The following is a 19,382-nucleotide window of genomic DNA, read 5'->3' as shown; positions in this document are numbered from 1 at the left end:
TTATTTTCCTCAACACTGTGCGTGTAAATTACAGCTTCTTGAATGCATTCATTATTTAATAAATGAGCATACCCGTTTTTACGTGGAAATTTCGCAAACAGTGCTTTGCACTATTATTAGATGCAAATCGTATGTGTATATTTCTGGGTATATATGTATGTGTGTACGTATGTAGATTTTATCAATACAGTAGCTATTGCTATTGTACGTTGTCAAACCGAGGCGATGGGTAATTGGCGAACAGTCGTAAGTTGAGTGTTGAAGTGTGAAAATTGCATTGAAGTGTGAGCGAGTGTACAACAGGTTGCTATTCTGTGCAATTTAAAGAAAATAATTCAATTTAAGCAATTTAAAAAATGTGTATAAACATACTATATGTACTTATATTGTATATCAAGAGAGACAATTAAATGCTAATGGTTATTGAAGAAACCAGCTTTTGGATATACAATACAAGAAGCTTTTCAAATTATGCAAACATATTAAAATTACTTTTTTTGAGTTATGTCTTTGTAAATTCCTAAAAAATTTAAAAGCAAATTGAAATAGTTGGATACATGTATGTAATTGCATATATGCATATACATATGTACATATGTATATCAATATATAAACTATAGTCAAAGTTCCAAATTCCAAAAATTGTGCAATAACTGAAGTGAAACTGATCAAACTCGACTGCAACGAAATTTCGTCACGTTCGAACAATATGAATGTATGTAGAGTTTCCGTTACGTTCGTACTATAATAATGCAGAGACTCCGTTACGTTCGTAGTTTACGAACGATGAGTCGATCTGAAAACACTTTTGTTTGGTTTGCAGCAATACTTCTATTTCAAGAGAAAATGTTAGAATTTAGCCACTACGAGTATTTTTAAAATTTTAATACAAAATTAAGACATTTCAATCTTAAACATAATTTAAATAAAATTTAATATGCACAAAATGTGACCACAGTCGAAGCGGTTGAAGATAATTTCCCGCCAAACATTTTTTTTTCAAAATAGTTGCCACCTGTTTGAATTCTTTTACCGCAATTTATTAGTAAAATGAATGATAAATGGCGGTCAGCTCCTTTTACGAACTTAAAACGGGATAGTTATACATAAGTGCAAAATATTTTTGGAAAAAGTAAAACGTGTAAAATATGACAATATGCTTCTTCTCAAAAATCTTTGCAGAAGTTTGGCAACATGCTTGACATTTCTTACTCAAAAAGTTTTTTTCAATAAATTAACAATATACATAGAATAAACATATTGCAGTGAACAAATCACGATGAAGAAGTACATGAAGTCTTACAGTCAACATATTTTCAAATAGGGTTGCCACTGATATTTTTGCTGCAATGAGTACTAAATAATATTCCTTTAACAAACTGAACATTTTAATAACTGAAACAGTCTTCCTAAACAGTTTATGAATTTTAAAAGTACAACACACATATATTTTAACAGCCTTGCCACCTAGCTAGAAAATTTTAAATTCATTTTGTTTTTATTTTTAATTTTTTTTTAAGCCGACGTTATTGCGTGAAAGATTACAGTGTAAAAATTTTTTGAGAGCGTTGCCACCTGTTTGGTTTTTACAGTTATACAAATCTTTTAAATAATTAATTGTTATCATTAAATTATTATTATGTATCAAATATAATAATAATTTTAAAATTTCTGAAACTGAACATAGAGTTGCCACCCTTTAAAAATTTTTAATTAACAAAATTAATGAAAAAATTCTTTATACATTTTTTCGTTTCGTTTTTTTTTTTTAATTCTTTCGAGGAAATGTAGTTTTGAGTAAGATTACAGTCTAAAATATTTTTGAGGGCGTTGCCAATTGTTTTCAATTTGCAAACCTTATAGAAAATTAAATGTTATCAATAAATGATCGCTCGACGAAGATTTCAGTTTAAAATATTTTTTAGAGGGTTGCCACCTATTTGATTTTTTCAGTTATACAAATTAATTGTTACCAATAAATGATTTTTATGTATCAAATTTAATAATGAATATAAAATTCTTGCTTCAAACTGAATATAGGGCTGCCACCATATCCAAATTTTAATTACTAAATTAATGAAAAAATTCTTTATAATTTTTTTCGTTTTGTTTCTTTTTAATTCTTTCAAGAAAATGTGGTTTTGAGGAAGATTACAGTTTAAAATACTTTTTTAGAGGGTTGTCACCTGTTTGATTTTTCAGTTAGGCAAAACTTATTAATTAATTATTATGAATGTAATATATAATATAAATGATTATTATGTATTCAATATAATAACAAATGTAAAACTTCTGAATGTAGCGTTGCTACCATTCCTCAATTTTAATTCCCAAAATTAATAAAAAAAATGTATAATATGTTTTTTTTAACAAACTATGCAAATTATGTAACTTTTTAGCTACCAAGCTTTTAAAGCTCTTTATCGTTAGTTCTGGCATCTTCGCTATCAAAATGTTTGTTCTAAAAATTTTCTTTCGCCCTATTAATCAATAGATAATTTATCCTAACCTCTTAGTTTCCTCTTTAAATTAACTTTCACTAGTACCGAACTAAATAGCACTTAATGCAGCACTTACGTTTAATTTTTTCCACCGCTCGAACCAGCACGAAACTTCAAGACTTCTAGAGCTTTCCTTTAGGTACGACCCCTTATCACTGAACTAAGAGCTTAGTGCCTTGTGGTAGCACAAAATGCTAAGCTTTTCTCATTTTCTCTCTCTTTCACTGCTCCAAACGTTCACTGGAGAGTAGAAAGGAAGCTATGTAAGTGGCATACTTTGCAATACAGATTTTTAAGGTTGAATCCAAGCGGACGATTATATCAGTGGTAAACTTCCAGATATTCTTGCTGTACTAATATTAGACCTTTTCTAGCCACTTAATCGGGTATCTCCACGATATGCTGTTTGATATTAACAGACTAGAGAAAGCTGACATTAAAGCCGGCATTTTCTCTGTTTGACAATTTTCTAAACAACTCCCGTGGCTGTAACGACTTTACCAGCACGACATCGGAAACTTCTGCAACTATTTTTGTAGTGAAAAGTATTCGAACCTCGGTATGATTTCTGATTGAACCTATTTTTTTGGCATAGCTTCCGACATACTTGTATAAGAAAATGTGGCGTAATTGTATGCGCCTCATAACACTCTACGCATTGGCAACGCCACCAGGCATGGCAGGTGCCAAACTCGAATTGCCAACGCAGCCGCAAATCTGCAATAGCGACATGTGTGAATGCACTACTGTGAACTTCGAATGCCGCTTAAAGGGTAGATTCAGCTTAGTCAACGTAGAATCCAGAATACGCGCATGGGGCGACCAAACAGATGTCCACACCGCGTACGATTTAAATATAACTTGCATATATGAACCTGAGGATCTAAACGTGGTGCTAAATATGATGCCACCCATAATATTGGAAGAGCCAATGCAATACTATTTGAAAAACTGCTTGGAATACCCCGCTATACTGCAGCAGTCGCATGTAACATACGAAGGTATTGTGGAATTCGATCAATACTTGGAAACGCCGCCCAGATTTTTCAATCAAACGCCAGTTTTGCAGGCGCTGACTTTGCCAGTGCGTTTCAATTATGTCAAGAACCCGTTACCGCCGCAATTGTTGCATAATTTAACGAATTTACAGCATTTGATTTTGCAGCTTTACACCCCGTATCCGGAAGTACGCTATCCCGTCGAGCTTTTGCACACACTATACAAATTGGAAACACTTTCCATAGAGCTCATAGCGCTGCAAACAAGCGTACGCGACACTCAAAGCGCGCATTTTCGCGATCTGCGCCTACTAAAGCAATTGAATTTAGAAGCAAATCATATGACGGCGCTACCTGGCGAACTCTTCAGCACTTTACCAGAGTTGAGAAGACTGAGCTTACGACTGAATGACCTAGAGGAGCTGCCGCCGGATTTGTTACGTATGCAGCGTAAACTGTTAGTACTAGATCTATCGGAGAATCACTTAAGCGCATTACCTAAAGGCTTATTCGACAATACGCCGCTGCTGTGGGAGCTCTTACTCGCGCACAATAGATTCAAAGTGCCAACAAGTATTATAGAAAATGTGCATGCGCTTCACTTTTTGCGCAAAATCAATTTGGGCTATAATGGCTTAGAGACGGTTTGGGGTACAGGTACTTACAGCAATCACACGCTTTTCACACGCACCCTTATTACAGATGCGCAATCGCTGATCAACTTTGAACACATGGTTAAGTATGTAGCGACCTTACATGAACTTGAGCCGCTGAATTATACGGAGGTGGTGCTGAGAGCTAACAAACTCACATACTTTTCGTTGGACTGGCTTGCGGCGGCAGGCGTCAGCTGCCCCTACTATATTGATCTCGCAATAAATAAGATACGCCACGTACATGCGCTTCTGTCACCGACAAAAGCAACCTGTCGGCAAGAAGTGCACTTGTTGCATAACCCGCTCGTTTGCGATTGTGAATTAGCTTGGATCTACAATACGAATATGCTTGTAATTGGCGTTCAGTGGCAGTGCGCAACGCCGGAGCGCTTGTCTGACAGCGATTTACGAAATTTGCGAAGCGACGCGCTTTGCGACTGGTCACCCGCCTGGTGTCCACTGACATGCCGTTGTACGCGACAACTGAATGCGCTGCTAATCGATTGCAGTGCGGCAGCGCTACAAGCGCTTAGTCAGCTGCCGCGGCCCGAACAGTTGTCGCTCGCGGAGGCAACGCTCAACCTCACGCGCAATCAATTTCGCGAGTTGCCATCGAATGCCACCTTCGGCTATGCGAATGTTACGCGCCTGTATGCGGCGCACAATCGCATTAATACCCTGCTACCAACACATTTGCCACATACGCTGCGCGTCTTGGATCTGCGCACGAATCAGCTGCAGCGCTTGGATGAAAACTTTCTGCGCGCTTATCTAAACGACAGTAACACGCTTACAGCGCTTTATCTCTCCGACAATCCCTGGTTGTGCGATTGCGCCACTGAGCTCTTGCTGTATACGCTACGCGTACACCACAGTCGCATACCAGACATCGCGGAATTGGTTTGCGCCAATCTTCCAAATATAACGCTCGCGAATGCGACTTTCACGGATATTTGTGTAAGACCCAGCAACAGTTGGGCTTTAATCACACAGCTCATTGCTGCTTTTCTTACAATACTCACACTCTTGACTTGCATTGCACTGTACTACAAGTACGAGTTGGAGCTGAAAATTTGGCTGCATGCGCATAATGTGAACATAGCCTGTTGCAGCATTGACGAAATGGACTGTAACAAAACCTTCGATGCTTTCATCTCATATGCGCACGAGCAGTCGGACTATGTAAACCAGATACTCGTACCTGGGCTCGAGAAAACGGCACCTTACTTTCGCATATGCACACACGAACGCAACTGGCTTGCCGGCGCTTACATACCAGAGCAAATTGTCGAGTCGGTTGCGCAATCGCGTCGCACCATCATTGTGCTCTCGCAGGATTTCATTGCATCGCTTTGGGCGCGCATGGAATTTAAGACGGCGCATCAGTTTGCTGTGAACGAACGGCGTGCGCGCATCATTATTATTAAGTATGGTGAGGTGGGCGATATGGCGGGGCTTGACAGCGAGTTGCTGGCTTATTTGCGTATGAACACCTATTTGGAGTCAGAGGATCCGCGCTTCTGGCAGAAACTGCGGTACGCCATGCCGCATCTTAGGGGTGAAGGCAGGAAAGCCGGTATGCTCGAGGTGGGCGAAAGAGTTTACGTGCGAGGACAAGTGGAGTTGAATCAAATGGCGATTAGCAAATAAATGTGTGCTAGCATGTCAATACTTAAATCTTATTTTTGTTACAAAATACTTACGGCTTATAAAAGTTAATAAAAGCTTAATAGACTTGTGGAATTTTAAATCAAAAAATTGTGTTTAAAATTTTGACATATAGCTTTCTCTCTGAAGTATTCAGCTGAATTATTTCACGATTATTTTAAAAACGTTTCCCTTTATAAAGCTTAATGAGGTGTCTTATTAATCACAGAATAACAGAGCGAGTTTGAGCACTTCTCTAACAAAGTCCGGCAACTCGGTGGATGTAGGTTAACCAATTCGACAAATACCTTCCTACTGCAGACCAATTTGAAGTTAGAGAAGTAAACCGATAGACATCTAGCCTTTACAGGCCAATTTGAAGCTAGAGAATCCGGTGACACTCAAGAGCAGTTCTAGAAGACTGATGTCGATGTCCCAAAAAATCTACTTATATAGAGGAGCAGTAGGAACTCCTTTACAAACTGTTCACATTTTTTCGTTGAGCCGTGACCTCAGATTGACTATTTCATAAAGGAATCACATTTAGAAATATTATAAAATTGATGTCGGAAACCTCCTTACGGTAAGGAATTTATTCTTATAGCTTCAAAGCAGTACTCAATTACTTTGGGGATATTATCAAATGCACGAAGATTTACCAAACTGTTGTCTTGATGACTTCAACGACTCTGAACAATAATAAGGGGGCCAGGAACCCCTTTTTAAGATATCAGAATAAGTCTCAAAAATAGAACTCTCATCCAAGGCTGTTTTCTTATTTTCATTGGTAGTGCTTTGACGTGGTAGTACCAAACGTGGCAGGTCCCAAACCCAGTATATAACCCTGTGCAGGGATAGTTCGCCTTCTCAGTTTAGTTCGCCTTCAAATGGATGTTTTTTGGCTACTCAGAGGGCACTTGGTCTAAGACCGGAAATCGTGAACAGCTTGAGCCATATGTAAAAGAATTATTTCTGGAACCTCCAAAGTGAATGGCGCTCAGTGAACTTACCTCACTTGCGTGAATTTCTACACATGGCTCTATCCCGATAACTGGAAATAAGTGTACTCTGTCCAGTCCAAAACTCCACAACCTGTACCAACTACCGTGATATAAGCCTCCTCAGCATCCCAAATTACGCTCTTTAGGGCGTATTGTGTGAAAGATTAAAACCGTCAACAAACCGATTGGACCTTATCAATGTGGCTTTAGACCTGGAAATCAACAACTGACCAGATATTCAACATGCGCCAAATCTTGGAAAGACCCTTGAGGACTGACATACATCACTTCTTCGTCGATTTCAAAGCTGCTTTTGACAGTAGGAAACGGAGCTGGAAAGATATTACGGCTCTCTACGTCACTGTTGACAGTCATAACTTAAAAGCCGTACATAGTTTCGCCTATCTTGGAACCAGTATTAAGAATCCAACGAAGAATAAATTTTTCCAACAGTTGCTACTTTGGATTGAGTAAACAATTGAGAAGTAAAGTCATATCTGGACGAACAGAGACCAAATTCTATAAATATTATACCCGTCCTGGTATAGGGTGGCTAGATCATGTCGTCCATATGGATGAAAATACTCCAGCTCTGAAAGTATTTGAAGCAGTACTCCCCGGAGGAAGCAGAGGAAAGGGGAAGACGTCCTTCCTGGATGCACTTGGTATCTTAAATTGGCGCCAAATAGCGAAAAGAATAATCGCATTGCGCGTAAACGGTGTATACGTCATACGATCATGTAAACAAGATCACTCTTTTAAGTACATAATGAGGCCGGTCTCAGCTTTTACTCGTCTGAGTTTTCCAAATGGAATTGGATTGGAAGTCAATCGGGCTTGTAGACTCTTACCTTTTAACGTTAAGCTGTTGTTTTCAAGCCATTATTTCTAAATCGGTCGATTAGAAGTTTTCGTTTTATATATATATAAACTAGGGTTAAGTTTACAGACTTTTTTCAGTGCAGTTACCTCTGTCCAAGTCTTATTTATTATTTATAATACGTAGATGCTATGCTTAAATTTATGACAGCATTCGGTTCAAACGAAATTGAGTAGACAAAAACTAAGTAAAACAGAAAGTGATAAAAGAGGAAAGACAGTACATCAACAATTTGGAGGTCGAGCTGTAGCTTTTAGAGCTTTATGCATGGAACCAACAATTAAGCTGAGACCTTGGCCCGAATGTAAGCTTCTAAAGAGCTCTACGAGCCCTTATAACTTAGAATCTGTCATGAAGCACTTTAAAACTTACATTAACTTACTTAAACATTTTACTTGTTCTTTTCAGCTTTCGCTCGACTTTGAGGTTATGTACTGCTAAGTTCTGCCGATGCCTTAAACTATTTATGACCACGCCTTAGAATGTTCCACCAAGTAACTCATAAGCAAAGCTTGATACTGCAGCTCTTACTGCACTTCCTATGCGTCAACGTGGTGTACACCAATTTGACAGCACCAAAGCCGACGTTGCTAACGAAGCTGCAGCCGAAGCCAAATGGACCCGATAGCGCCTTCAAAAGCTGCTACCAAAACAAGTGTCAGTGCAAAAAAGAACTAATCAATTGCTACTTGAGCGACCGCAATGGTGCGGTGACGCTCACCATTTCCTGGGATTTGGGAAAAGACAAGATTACAATGGACTGCGAAGGCGCGACTGAAAATTTAGACGCGCTGTTAAGTCAAGTGACGCATGAATTCGTACATAATGATACCTATTACGAGCTGACCAATTGTCAACAACTGCCGACTATGCTGCGTCGTCCGAACATCACTTACATAGGTCACGTGTCATTTACTGAAGATGTTGCAGTACCTGAGCGTTTGTTTTTGGATACAAATGGCTTGTTGTTGTTAGTGTTTAATATAACAACGTCGAATGCGGCGCTTAGCTTGCCGGTGCAACTGTTTCACGACCTTACGGAAATAAGAGAGTTGGAGTTGTTAGTTGTTAGTGACGCGCCAGCGATCACCTTACCCGTGGAACTCTTTCATAAACTTGAAACTTTGGAAATACTCTCTTTTTACGTGTATAACGCTGCGATGGGCTATTACGAAAAGCCGAATGCGCAACGAACATCGGCACGAAATTTAACGAGCGCACATTTTCGTGATTGTAATGCATTGAGGAGTCTGCTGCTGGATGCGAATCAACTCAGAACGCTGGAGCCAACAATTTTCAATACACTGCACGAATTGAACCATTTGAGTTTGAGTTTGAACGAGTTGCAAAGTTTACCCGAAGACTTATTCGTTGCGCAACAAAAGCTGGTCATAGTGGACTTGAGTATGAATGCGTTGAGCGCACTGCCGCCGCGCTTATTTGCGCATACGCCACTGTTATGGAAATCAAACTTAGCTGAAAATCATTTCCACACGCCTACAAATATTATAGCCGCACTGCACTCGCTACACTATCTCTACAAACTCGATTTGGATAATAATAAGCTCAGTAGCATTTGGGGCACCGGCATATATAGCAATCGGACGCTACTAACACGCAGCGATATAAGAGATCCAGCAACGCTGCCCGAGTTCACCGATTATGTGACCATTGAGCGCGGCGCTTATAATGAACGCGAACTTAATATTACCATTATTAGTCTACGTCGAAATCAGCTTACGCACTTCAACTTCGACTGGATTAGTGGCGCTGATGGCTTAGCTTGCCCTTACGAGCTGGATCTCTCGCGCAATAAAATTGAAACTATTTACGCTGCCAAGCGACCGCCGAGCACCACTGGCAGGTGCCAGCGCAATTTAAACTACAATCGCTTGCATTGTGATTGCCAACTAGCTTGGTTGTATAACAGCGATTTTCTAACGAAAGATGTTGACTGGAGTTGTACAACGCCAGCGGCGTTAGCGCGGAAGCCACTCAAAGAGTTGCAGCGCAGTCAGCTGTGCCCTTGGGCGCCGAGCTTTTGTCCTGCGGGCTGTGTGTGTGACTATGCCACACAAGCGCTTGTTGTGAATTGCACAAACGCGCGTCTTGAGGGCATCACACAGCTGCCGCATGCTGCGCAGTTCGCGCTCAACAGCAGCACGCTTTACATCGAGCGCAACAATTTCTACGAACTACCTGTGAATACAACGCCAGGTTACGTGGATGTTACACACATCTACGCCGCGCACAATCGGCTTGTCGCGCTGCAGTCAACTCACTTGCCGCCCAATCTGACAACGTTGGATGTGCGCGACAATCAGCTGGAGCGTCTGGGCGCTGACTTTCTGCGCGCATACCTAAATGAGAGCGCAACATTGCAGGCGTTATATCTCGGTGACAATCCGTGGTTATGCGATTGCGAGTCGGAGGAGCTCTTGCATGCGGTTCGCCTACAGCGCGCGCGCATACCCGATGCCAGCAGTTTAATGTGTGCAAATTTTGCTAATGTCACTTTACTGAGTGCGCGCTTTGAAGAAATATGTAAGAAACCCTTTCAGTACGCCAGCTTGTATGCGCCGCTTATTGGCGTGTTTAGTTCTTCAGTACTTATACTAGTGCTTGTTGCGCTCTTTTACAAATACAAGTTAACGGTGAAAATTTGGTTTTTCGGCCACAACATGTTTTTGTGTTGCATCAAGGAACACGAGCTGGATAAGCATAAAGCTTTCGATGCCTTCATCTCGTATGCGCATCAAGACCAACACTTTGTTAATACCGTGTTGATACCGGGATTGGAGCAGGGTGGCACACGTTTTCGCATTTGTACACACGAACGAAATTGGCTCGCCGGTGTTTATATACCTGAGCAAATAATGGAGTCGGTAGAGCAATCGTGTCGCACGATTATTGTGCTTTCACAGCATTTCATCGAATCTGACTGGGCGCGCTTGGAGTTTCGCACCGCCCATCAGTGCGCTTTAAATGAAGGTCGCGCGCGCATAATTATTATAAAGTACGGTGAGCTTACGGATTTGACGCGTCTGGATAACGAATTGCTGGCCTACATGAAATTGAATACCTACTTGGAATGGGGTGATACGAGATTCTGGCCTAAACTGCGCTACGCTTTGCCGCATAAATTTGGTGAGGTTAAAAAATCGGGTATGTTGGAAGTTGGCAGAAAAGTCTATGTGCGAGACGGCTTGGAGATGCATGAATTACACATTTAGCTCCGTATAATTATACGGCCGAGGCGACTTGATTACATAAGCAGGTACTTAAGCATGTTTACAAGCTAGTGTAGTTAAGTTACGCGATAGCAACAACTTATTTCATAAGAAAATTCATTTCATTTTTATCACTTTTATTGTTGTTTATATACTATATTTCTGTAGTAAAAAGATTTATTAATAAATAGTTGTAATTGTATTTGGCGCCGTTAATTGCATAATTGTTTACTTTGTAGATTTCTGTATAAAAGGTATACTTCTTATCACTTATTATGTATAATGTTGTATGTACTTACATTCTTTTATTGCATATACATATACAAACAATGTGATAAACATACTTAAACTTTGCAATTAATTATTGACACGTGTTTTATTCTATTTATACTCTTTTCTATGAAATCTTAGGACTTTCTTATAGCTTCTTCGACATAGTGGCCATACATATAGTAAATGAATCCTATAAATATGCAGATATACATATGTACCATATACATATGTATATTGGTATTAAACAAAGTAATTTCCTGTTAATTTTTAAGGAAACATAAAATATTGATTACCTTGCCGATTTATACCAGTTCCACAATTGTAATAATCAATTAGGAATTATCGCGAGCTTATAATAAACTAAAATTTGAATGTTTTCTAGTTTATACCAGTTTCTTAGAAACACAAAAATGTAAACATGTAATTTTTTAACATATCCACTATTTTAACAGAAATAGATTAGTGTGTTTTTAAGTTTTAAAACTAATTCCAATTTATACCAGTTCACAATAAGCGCTCGCATTTCACCAAATTATAGCTAAGCAATATTTTAGGATATAAATTATAACAAAATCATAATAAAATAAAATTTTGAGTTTATGCCAGTTTATACCAGTTTTATAGAAACACAAAAATTAATATATGACGTTTTTTTTAATTTAAATTTATAAAAAAATAATAAATTTCAGTACATTAAGAAGTTAAAAAACTTTTTTCAGTTTATACCAGTGAACAATAAGTGCAGTACCAGCGAATTAATTACAACATTTTTGTTGTTAACTAATAGAAAAAAAGTCAAAAGTATTAAATTTAATTTTATTCAGTTTATACCAATTTAATAAGAGCCTTGAAATAAAGAAATTTCCTTCTTAGTTGAAGCTTATTTCGAATAAGTTCAAGGTAATGCTGAATGTGTTAAGCAACACTATAAACCAGTATGAGGAAAAAATTTTTTAATAAATTTAATTAATGATAAAACACGTTGATGTTTCATTTATTATACCATTTCAAATATGGAAAAAAATTAATCGAATCAACTTTCAAAGCAGCCTTTTTCATTTTGGTTTTTGTTATTCATAATAGAAAAAATTGAGCTGCTTTGTTGGATAATGACATGTCATATAATGTTAGAAATAATAATATAATAATGAAATGGTATAAATGGTCGAGTTAAAATATTATAATAAGTTTTCTATACATAAAAATTTAAACAAATATTTCACCGCTTTTTCCAAATAATATTGCATAGAAATACAGCTTATCTATCAACTGGTATAATTTTGCTTTAAACTGGATTCCATTTGCATTATGGTTTTTTTACAACCATATTTGTTCACAGTTCTCTTTTTAGATACAGTCACAGTTATTAATGAAGCTTTTAAAAACTTTTAAGACTTTTAATTGGTTTAGACTAGTTTTAAAATATACTTCTCTACTTACATGGACAAACATAGTATTCCTCTTTCTATTGAACGATAACGATTAAGGGTATCTACAGCTACAATAAGTAAATTGTTGTTCAATGCAAAATATTACTCTTAAATCAAACCATATTCATTTAATAGTTTTTGGAAATTTTTATGAACTGGTATAAAACTGGTATAATCGTATAAGTGTTTTATTATACTTTGTAAGTATTTTTAATGTAAAATTAAATAATTTATAGAAATTTATCAACTGGTATAAAAATAGGTTTAACTGGTATAAAATGAAATTTCACCATAACTAAATGTAGTTTACCAAAGTTACCAAATATGAACTTATCCTCTCACTTTATCAGAATTTGCCTCACTTTTTTGATCATATCTCCACATTTAATAAAAAAGGGTAATGGGGGTAAAGCAAAGATACTTTTTTTGATTTTTTTTAATGAATTATAAAATTTATGAGACCCACCCAATGCAGGTATTAGATATGGAATGATGGTAAGGGTGAACCGATTGGGTTGAAGTGAGGCCACTAGATGTAGGTGATTTACCGCCTGCATTCTCATCCCAATTTTAAGCGCATTTCCGCCAGATTCAACCATAAATCAAATACTCAATGTCAAGTTACGTCAAAGTATTATAGACACCCTACCATTGGTTTCGCTAACTCCTTTATAATATGAGAATCCCTTTATGGAATTGTAGCAAGTTTTGAGCAGTAGTGTGGGCGCTCAAGAAAATCAAGTGGAATGCAAAATATTTGCGAAGATTATTAAAGGCAAATAAACCAAAAAAAGAACAATAACAATGATGGGCATAAGAATTGTCTATGCACACTTGTGCGATGAAAAAAATTCGCGAAAGGAGTAAAACGCACACAAATGCCACATATGAGTCGCACTGAGCTGCGAAGCATGGGAAATATATTATATTATGCTTTAAGCATTACTTGCGGTTGTCAGAGTGCGTGGCAGGAGAACTTATCGACAAAGCTGCCGCAGCAATTTGTCATGCATACGCGCGCACACAAGGACGACAGGATACAAACGCAAGACGGCACAGAAAAGAATTGTGAAAGGATGTGGGAGCAGTAAGCTGTGTATGAGCACATATACGCAAATATCAGCTATTGTTGGTGTAGCTCTTGAAAATGCAAATAAATCATTTACGTTGCAAATACACTTGAAATAATGCCACAATTGTACATATCAGGAGCAGTGGAGCAGCTCGAACTGTCAAATGCACGCACAGACATGGAATGCCAAATGCGCGCCATTAGCTTAAGCCGTCAATGCTGGCGCGTGAGAGTGCGGTGGGGGAGAGTGCACATATGCAGGATGTTAGGGTAGCACTGAAGACTGAAGTCTTCGTGGCACCACTGAAATAACTGTGAATGTAATTTTACTCATTTAAGAATTCCGATTAAAATAGTATGTTTATTTTTGTATTTTTAATACTACCCTAATAAATTCGAATGCGTTTAGGTAAAGCAGTTGCACATAAATCAAAAATTGCAGATTTTTCTTCAGCCTAGAACGTATTCTCTTATATTTCCACATTCCTTGTCACACAGCCTTAAAGTATACTAGACGTTCATGGCCAGCAAGCGTCACTAATATGGCAGAGTATTGTGAAAACTTCTTTATTGGATTATTTAATATAAGAAGTGGAGTGGTTGAGGAGATAGGATGAGGACATGGGTGGAAACGGTAAGTATATATATTGACTGTCACATAGAAAAAGTATGTAATCACTTATCGAAATGAAAAAATATGAATATTAACTTTAATATAGATATAGCTATAGTTATAGATATAAATATAGAGTTAGAGATAGGCATAGATGTAAAGAGAGTGATAGTATAGATATAGATAAAATCAATCCAGACTCATTAAAGAGTTTTTGGAAATTTTTATGAACTGGTATAAAACTGGTATAAACATAGAAGTAATTTAAAATTTTTATAGATAGATAGTGATAGAGAGGTACAGTTAGAAGTTGAGATAGAAGTAGAGATAGATACAAAGATAGAGATAGAGTTAGAGTTAGAGATATATAGATAGCTATAGGGATAAACATGGAGATGGAGATTCTAAATGTACTTCTGCGCATTGAGGACTATGTAGAACTCTAAAAATTGCTCTATTAATATGGGTAATGTGAAGCAGACAAAATTAAAGGACTGTGGAGATATTGAGTCCCTGTGAGCCATGAAAGTAGGCTTTTCTTTCTAGTGCTAGTACTTCCTTCTCGCAACACCTCCTAAAAAAGTTGTATTGACTCTTTAACTATTTTTTTGTAAAACTCTTAGGTCTATAAAGTCAAATTCTTGTGGTTGCCTGTGGCTGTGAATGAAAGCCAAGTCATAAGAAGACTTTACTTTAACCAAATGTCACCAGCAATAGCATCAATCCCTTAAAATGTGATAATAGTTGCACTTCTAAGTCTATTATGCCTCGAATACTGATATCTTTTGAAAGCAAAATAGTTTACAATACAAATAGCAAAAAAAATAATCAAAAGGTCAAAAGCATAGTTAAATAGTTGACAGGTCACTAACAAAACAGCCAGGGTTTATGAAGTCAAGTGACAACACAAATGCCCAAGCAAATTGATGTTCCAAAGATACACGTAAACCAGCAAACATTTTGCTCGACTACTATAATGGTATACAAATCCTTCTTGAGTAGATTTGACTACAGTTTGACCAGAACAGAACTAATCCAGATCAGATGCGAGAAAATTTCTACGCAAAATTCCACACCAAGATTACCATTTGCTGTATCCAATAACCAAATTCAAAAACGTATGTATGTCGGCAGTAAGATTGAAGGACTTTCAACGAAAACTAAGTCCGCTTGATTATGTGTATCTAGTCAAGCCTGAACATATCTAATCAAATGAAACAAACTCTCAATATTTTTGCTCACTGTGCAAACTAGAGACACATCCTTTCTCTTTACCAACCAGCAGCCAATAGTTGTACCCGTTGACACTCAATGATAGCCGAGCGCAAAGACTTGACCACAGGTCAATTTTCCAAAATACAATGCAAAATATTTTTCCAAACAACACAGAACTATAAACACACAAAAAGCACGACAGAAGAGTTAAAAAACTAAAAGGACGAAAGAGCGACACAGCAGGCATAAAACTATGGTACGAAAAGAGCAGTTGCTGTCGGGTACGAGTAGTAAATACGAGTATGTGTTGGGTCTGCGTGGCATTGTCTTCTGTTGACATTGTCTTTTGGCATTAAATGTTGCCAATGGTCACTTTTTGTTGTTGCAGGCACTTCATAAGTATGTTCTTGAGTTGCCGGATTTCCTGTCGCGCAGCAGGAGTTAATTGTAAACAAAAATAAATCATTTATTACCAAGTGAGAGCGCCAAACTTACTTGGCAACTGCACGCTGCCTTTATACGAATAGCAAATATTTGCCAGAAACTAGTGCTTCTTTCGATAGCTTTTAGTTTTCGAACGCACAAAGTGTTTGACCACTCCCGCTGACGTAAATTGACCCTGGGTCAACTGTTTGGTACGAGTGGGATGCATTTTTCTACGCCCTTTGTTGTTGGTTGTTACGGATTGCGCTTTGCGTTTGGCAGTTGCTAAGTGGACAATTAAAAATTCCACTTGATGAAGATATATTGAAATTAGTTTTGAGTTGAAGGGCTTTCGGCACGCCTGCTCTGAAGAGTGGGTATGGCATTTGTGTTATTAATAGTTACAAATGAAAATAGTTTTTGTTTTTTTAATTAGATTAACAATCAGTTGTTTCTAAATAAGAATCGTCCAGAGAAGTCGGGTCTAAGTAATCGGACTCAGATTCATATATCCAAGCGACATTTAAAACAATAATATCACACTTTCCTCCTTCAATGCATGGAGACAGTAGAAATAGCGGCTGCCGGTAAGCAGATTTCATATATATTCATATTTGAGGTCACAAGGGCGTTCTGGGAAACAAAAGAGCTAATAAGATTACCAAAAGAGTCATCCGCTTGGCTGTCGAACCAATTCAGGAAAGTCGCTAAGAACTTTACATAATGAAATTTCCGCAAATGCTGACAGATGAATCAGGGTGAGATGGATGAAGAGGTCATGCTTTTTACACTTACGGTCTCAAAAAACTGCATGAGGGTTTTTTTACCTAGAGACAGGTAACTATTTCTTAACCTTCGAGAGGGACGCTGAAACCACTCCTCTGCATCTGTTCGGCCTTATTTAGAACTCAACTTAGATATTTAGAATCATCGCAATTCAAGAGACTGGATGATGTATCAGAATTTGAAATCACGTCTCTATTAAATTGCGCAGAAAGTGTATGTGCTTTTCATAATGTGAACTTCAGCTCGTATTAAACTGAACCCCAACCTCCCAAAGAACTTGTAAGTCTATGTATAATTTTATACCGATTCTACAAAGTAAGTAACGATTTCCGTCCGGTAATGGTTGAGATAATTACTCCATTCTTGATCCATATTTCTTCAAAAATGATGCCGCAGAGAACGTAACCATCAATGGCGACCGTTAGCGCTCTATGATAACCGACTATGTCTGATATTGAAGCTCGTGATCTCGGCGACATTTGGTTTTAACAGGTCGGAGCCACTTCCCACACATCGCATCAATCAATGGATTTCTTAAGAGAACACTTCGGTGAGCAGATAATTTCACGTTTTGGGCCGGTCGTTTGGCCACCAAGATCGTGTGTTCGTTAGTCTTTTTCCTGTGGGGAGGAAAGGGAGGACTTTACATAGTCCTAAGCCTATTCGGACAATACCGCTTCGATTCAGGCCGTGGAGCAAAACAGCACGCGTGTCATTCGTCAGTTATCAGTCGAAAATCTTCAAAAAAAAAAATTAAAGAACATTCGTTCGGAAGATATAAAAAATCCCATCTCGGAGATAGTATTCACCAAGTGATCCCTGGACAACTGGGTTAAACTTGTCTGAAATTTCTGTAACTTTTATATAAATTCAGAATTACCAAACTTGCTTGGAATTGCAAGTGTTAGTGTTTCAAAATGTATTACCGTTCTACATTGTTCTGGTGCTTGAAATTGAGTTATTGCGGGCTTCTATGGTTCTGCTTAGATTTCCATTGGTTTTCATGTTACGCTGTCATTATTTGCTTAACTTAAATTGATCTTTGACGTAGGATTTCAAATATTCTTACTTTAATTAAGCCGGTCAAGTAGTTTCAATCTTAATGTCCACTTATTTATAATCATTTCAGTAACTCGTACACCTATCGTTACACATATGTATACTGGTATCTTGATAGTGATTATATCACACGTTGCTTGCTGAAAGCATTTGTCGCACGAATCAATATTAAACTGACGATCGACTAATCAGCCGATCGTTTTGTACTGATCAGCATAAGACGATCGCAACAACTTACACACTTTATTGCAAAAATGTCTTTCGCTCCAACATATGAATCTCTCTCATTACGCCGTCGTTGGTCACACTACCCACATTGCGCTGGTCGTTGATCGCGCTGCGTCCGCAGAGCAAAGCTGAGCTTCGTCTGTCGCATGTCGTTCGCCTTTTGTGTCTTTGATGTTCGATAATTGTAAATTCCGTTTGAGTGCGCGTTCACTCGCTTCCACACTTTCGTCCATCGTGTATGAGCCCACGACAGCGCACATTTTTGACTGCTGCACGATCGGATTTAAATCAGTGACGCATTGCAAGTAAATTGATCTTTTATCGCTAAAGTGAGCAGTGAACGGTGCTGAGTGAGGCAGTCCCAGCTGTTAGCTGTGAGTGGAAGCAAATTTGCAAAATCGCGCGGATTCAAATCAGCAGCGTCAGCTGAGGCTTTCGTATGGCACTTCTTTGACTTGACTGCTGGCGGATTAGTTGGCAAGTTATGCGTTTGTCAGTTACGATTTCTGCGCTCATCTGCGTCCCACTGATATGATTTTGTTGTTTGCCTGCACGCCCTTTAGTCGCTCACAGCTTGCCACTGTTGTTGCTACACAGCGCCGTGGCTTGAATGAAAAGTTGTTCCAGCCGCTGTTCGGCTGATGTGTTGCACACCATTCTGATGATGTTGAATGGTGATGAAGTAAGAATGTTTAGCGTATCGAATGCGGATTAAAATCAACGCTCCGACAAATACATAAACTGAATAGTCAGGCCAGCCGACAAGCAGCAGTGGCATGAAATCAGCAGCGATCAGAAACGATCAGTGGATGCATTGGAAAAATTGAGAGGCGATAAAGCAGTCAAGTGGCAAAAGCATTAACGATGTAATCGCCCGTATGGAGAATTGTGTGAAAATAAAGGAGACGTTTTGTGCATAGCAAGTACAGTGGTGGTGATAAATTTTCACAGTGTGTACTTATGTCAATTAAGGGGGCACACGTAGGCGAGCAATATTTCGTTTGGGTAAAATCAGGAAATTATTAGATCTTTAACTCAAACTGGAGATAATATTCCTTAACATGATTAAAATGTCGTGGAAGGGTTATATGAAATATAACTTATTCTGCTTTATACTATTATATTGAAGACCTATTCACCGAAACCCTAGAAATATCTTCGCTAATTTTCATCTAAGCCTACGCGGCATCTAAATAAGAAAAGGAAGGCTGATGGCAGATCACAGGATCAATAGTTGGCAAATGACAGTCTCAAACCGTAGTGAATCTGTTTCAAAATTCATATTAATAGCGAATAAGATATCCGAGAGAAGAAAGAATGAAAATCCTCTTAGAAAAATCGTGTGACGCTTTTGGAAGCGAATAAGAAAC

The 19,382-nt window shown here is 38.1% G+C and overlaps 2 protein-coding genes across 3 annotated transcripts; both read left to right on the top strand.

Annotated features, from left to right (window-relative positions):
- The first annotated feature begins 243 nt into the window (after positions 1–243).
- Positions 244–7,981, top strand: LOC105228635 (protein toll-like). Of its 2 annotated transcripts, none has more exons than XM_049454894.1 (2): positions 244–303; positions 3,097–5,897. In XM_049454894.1, the coding sequence occupies exon 2, from the start codon at positions 3,121–3,123 to the stop codon at positions 5,803–5,805; it is 2,685 nt and encodes an 894-aa protein (XP_049310851.1). In that variant the 5' UTR covers positions 244–303; positions 3,097–3,120; the 3' UTR covers positions 5,806–5,897. The 2 variants fall into 2 exon arrangements, 1 of the variants encoding a protein (XP_049310851.1); XR_007422584.1 differs by lacking the exon at positions 3,097–5,897 and adding an exon at positions 7,769–7,981 and having other exon boundaries at positions 258–303.
- Positions 7,982–8,165: 184 nt separating this feature from the next.
- On the top strand, positions 8,166–10,916 carry LOC125775249 (protein toll-like). The gene has a single exon (XM_049454871.1). It carries the CDS (start codon positions 8,166–8,168, stop codon positions 10,914–10,916), a length of 2,751 nt encoding a protein of 916 aa, XP_049310828.1.
- The last annotated feature ends 8,466 nt before the right edge of the window (positions 10,917–19,382 follow it).

This window comes from Bactrocera dorsalis, chromosome 4 (assembly GCF_023373825.1).
Source record: "Bactrocera dorsalis isolate Fly_Bdor chromosome 4, ASM2337382v1, whole genome shotgun sequence".
Lineage (NCBI taxonomy): Eukaryota > Metazoa > Arthropoda > Insecta > Diptera > Tephritidae > Bactrocera > Bactrocera dorsalis.
The sequence above is the reverse complement of the archived record's forward strand: the minus strand, read 5'-3'. Positions and strand labels throughout refer to the sequence as shown.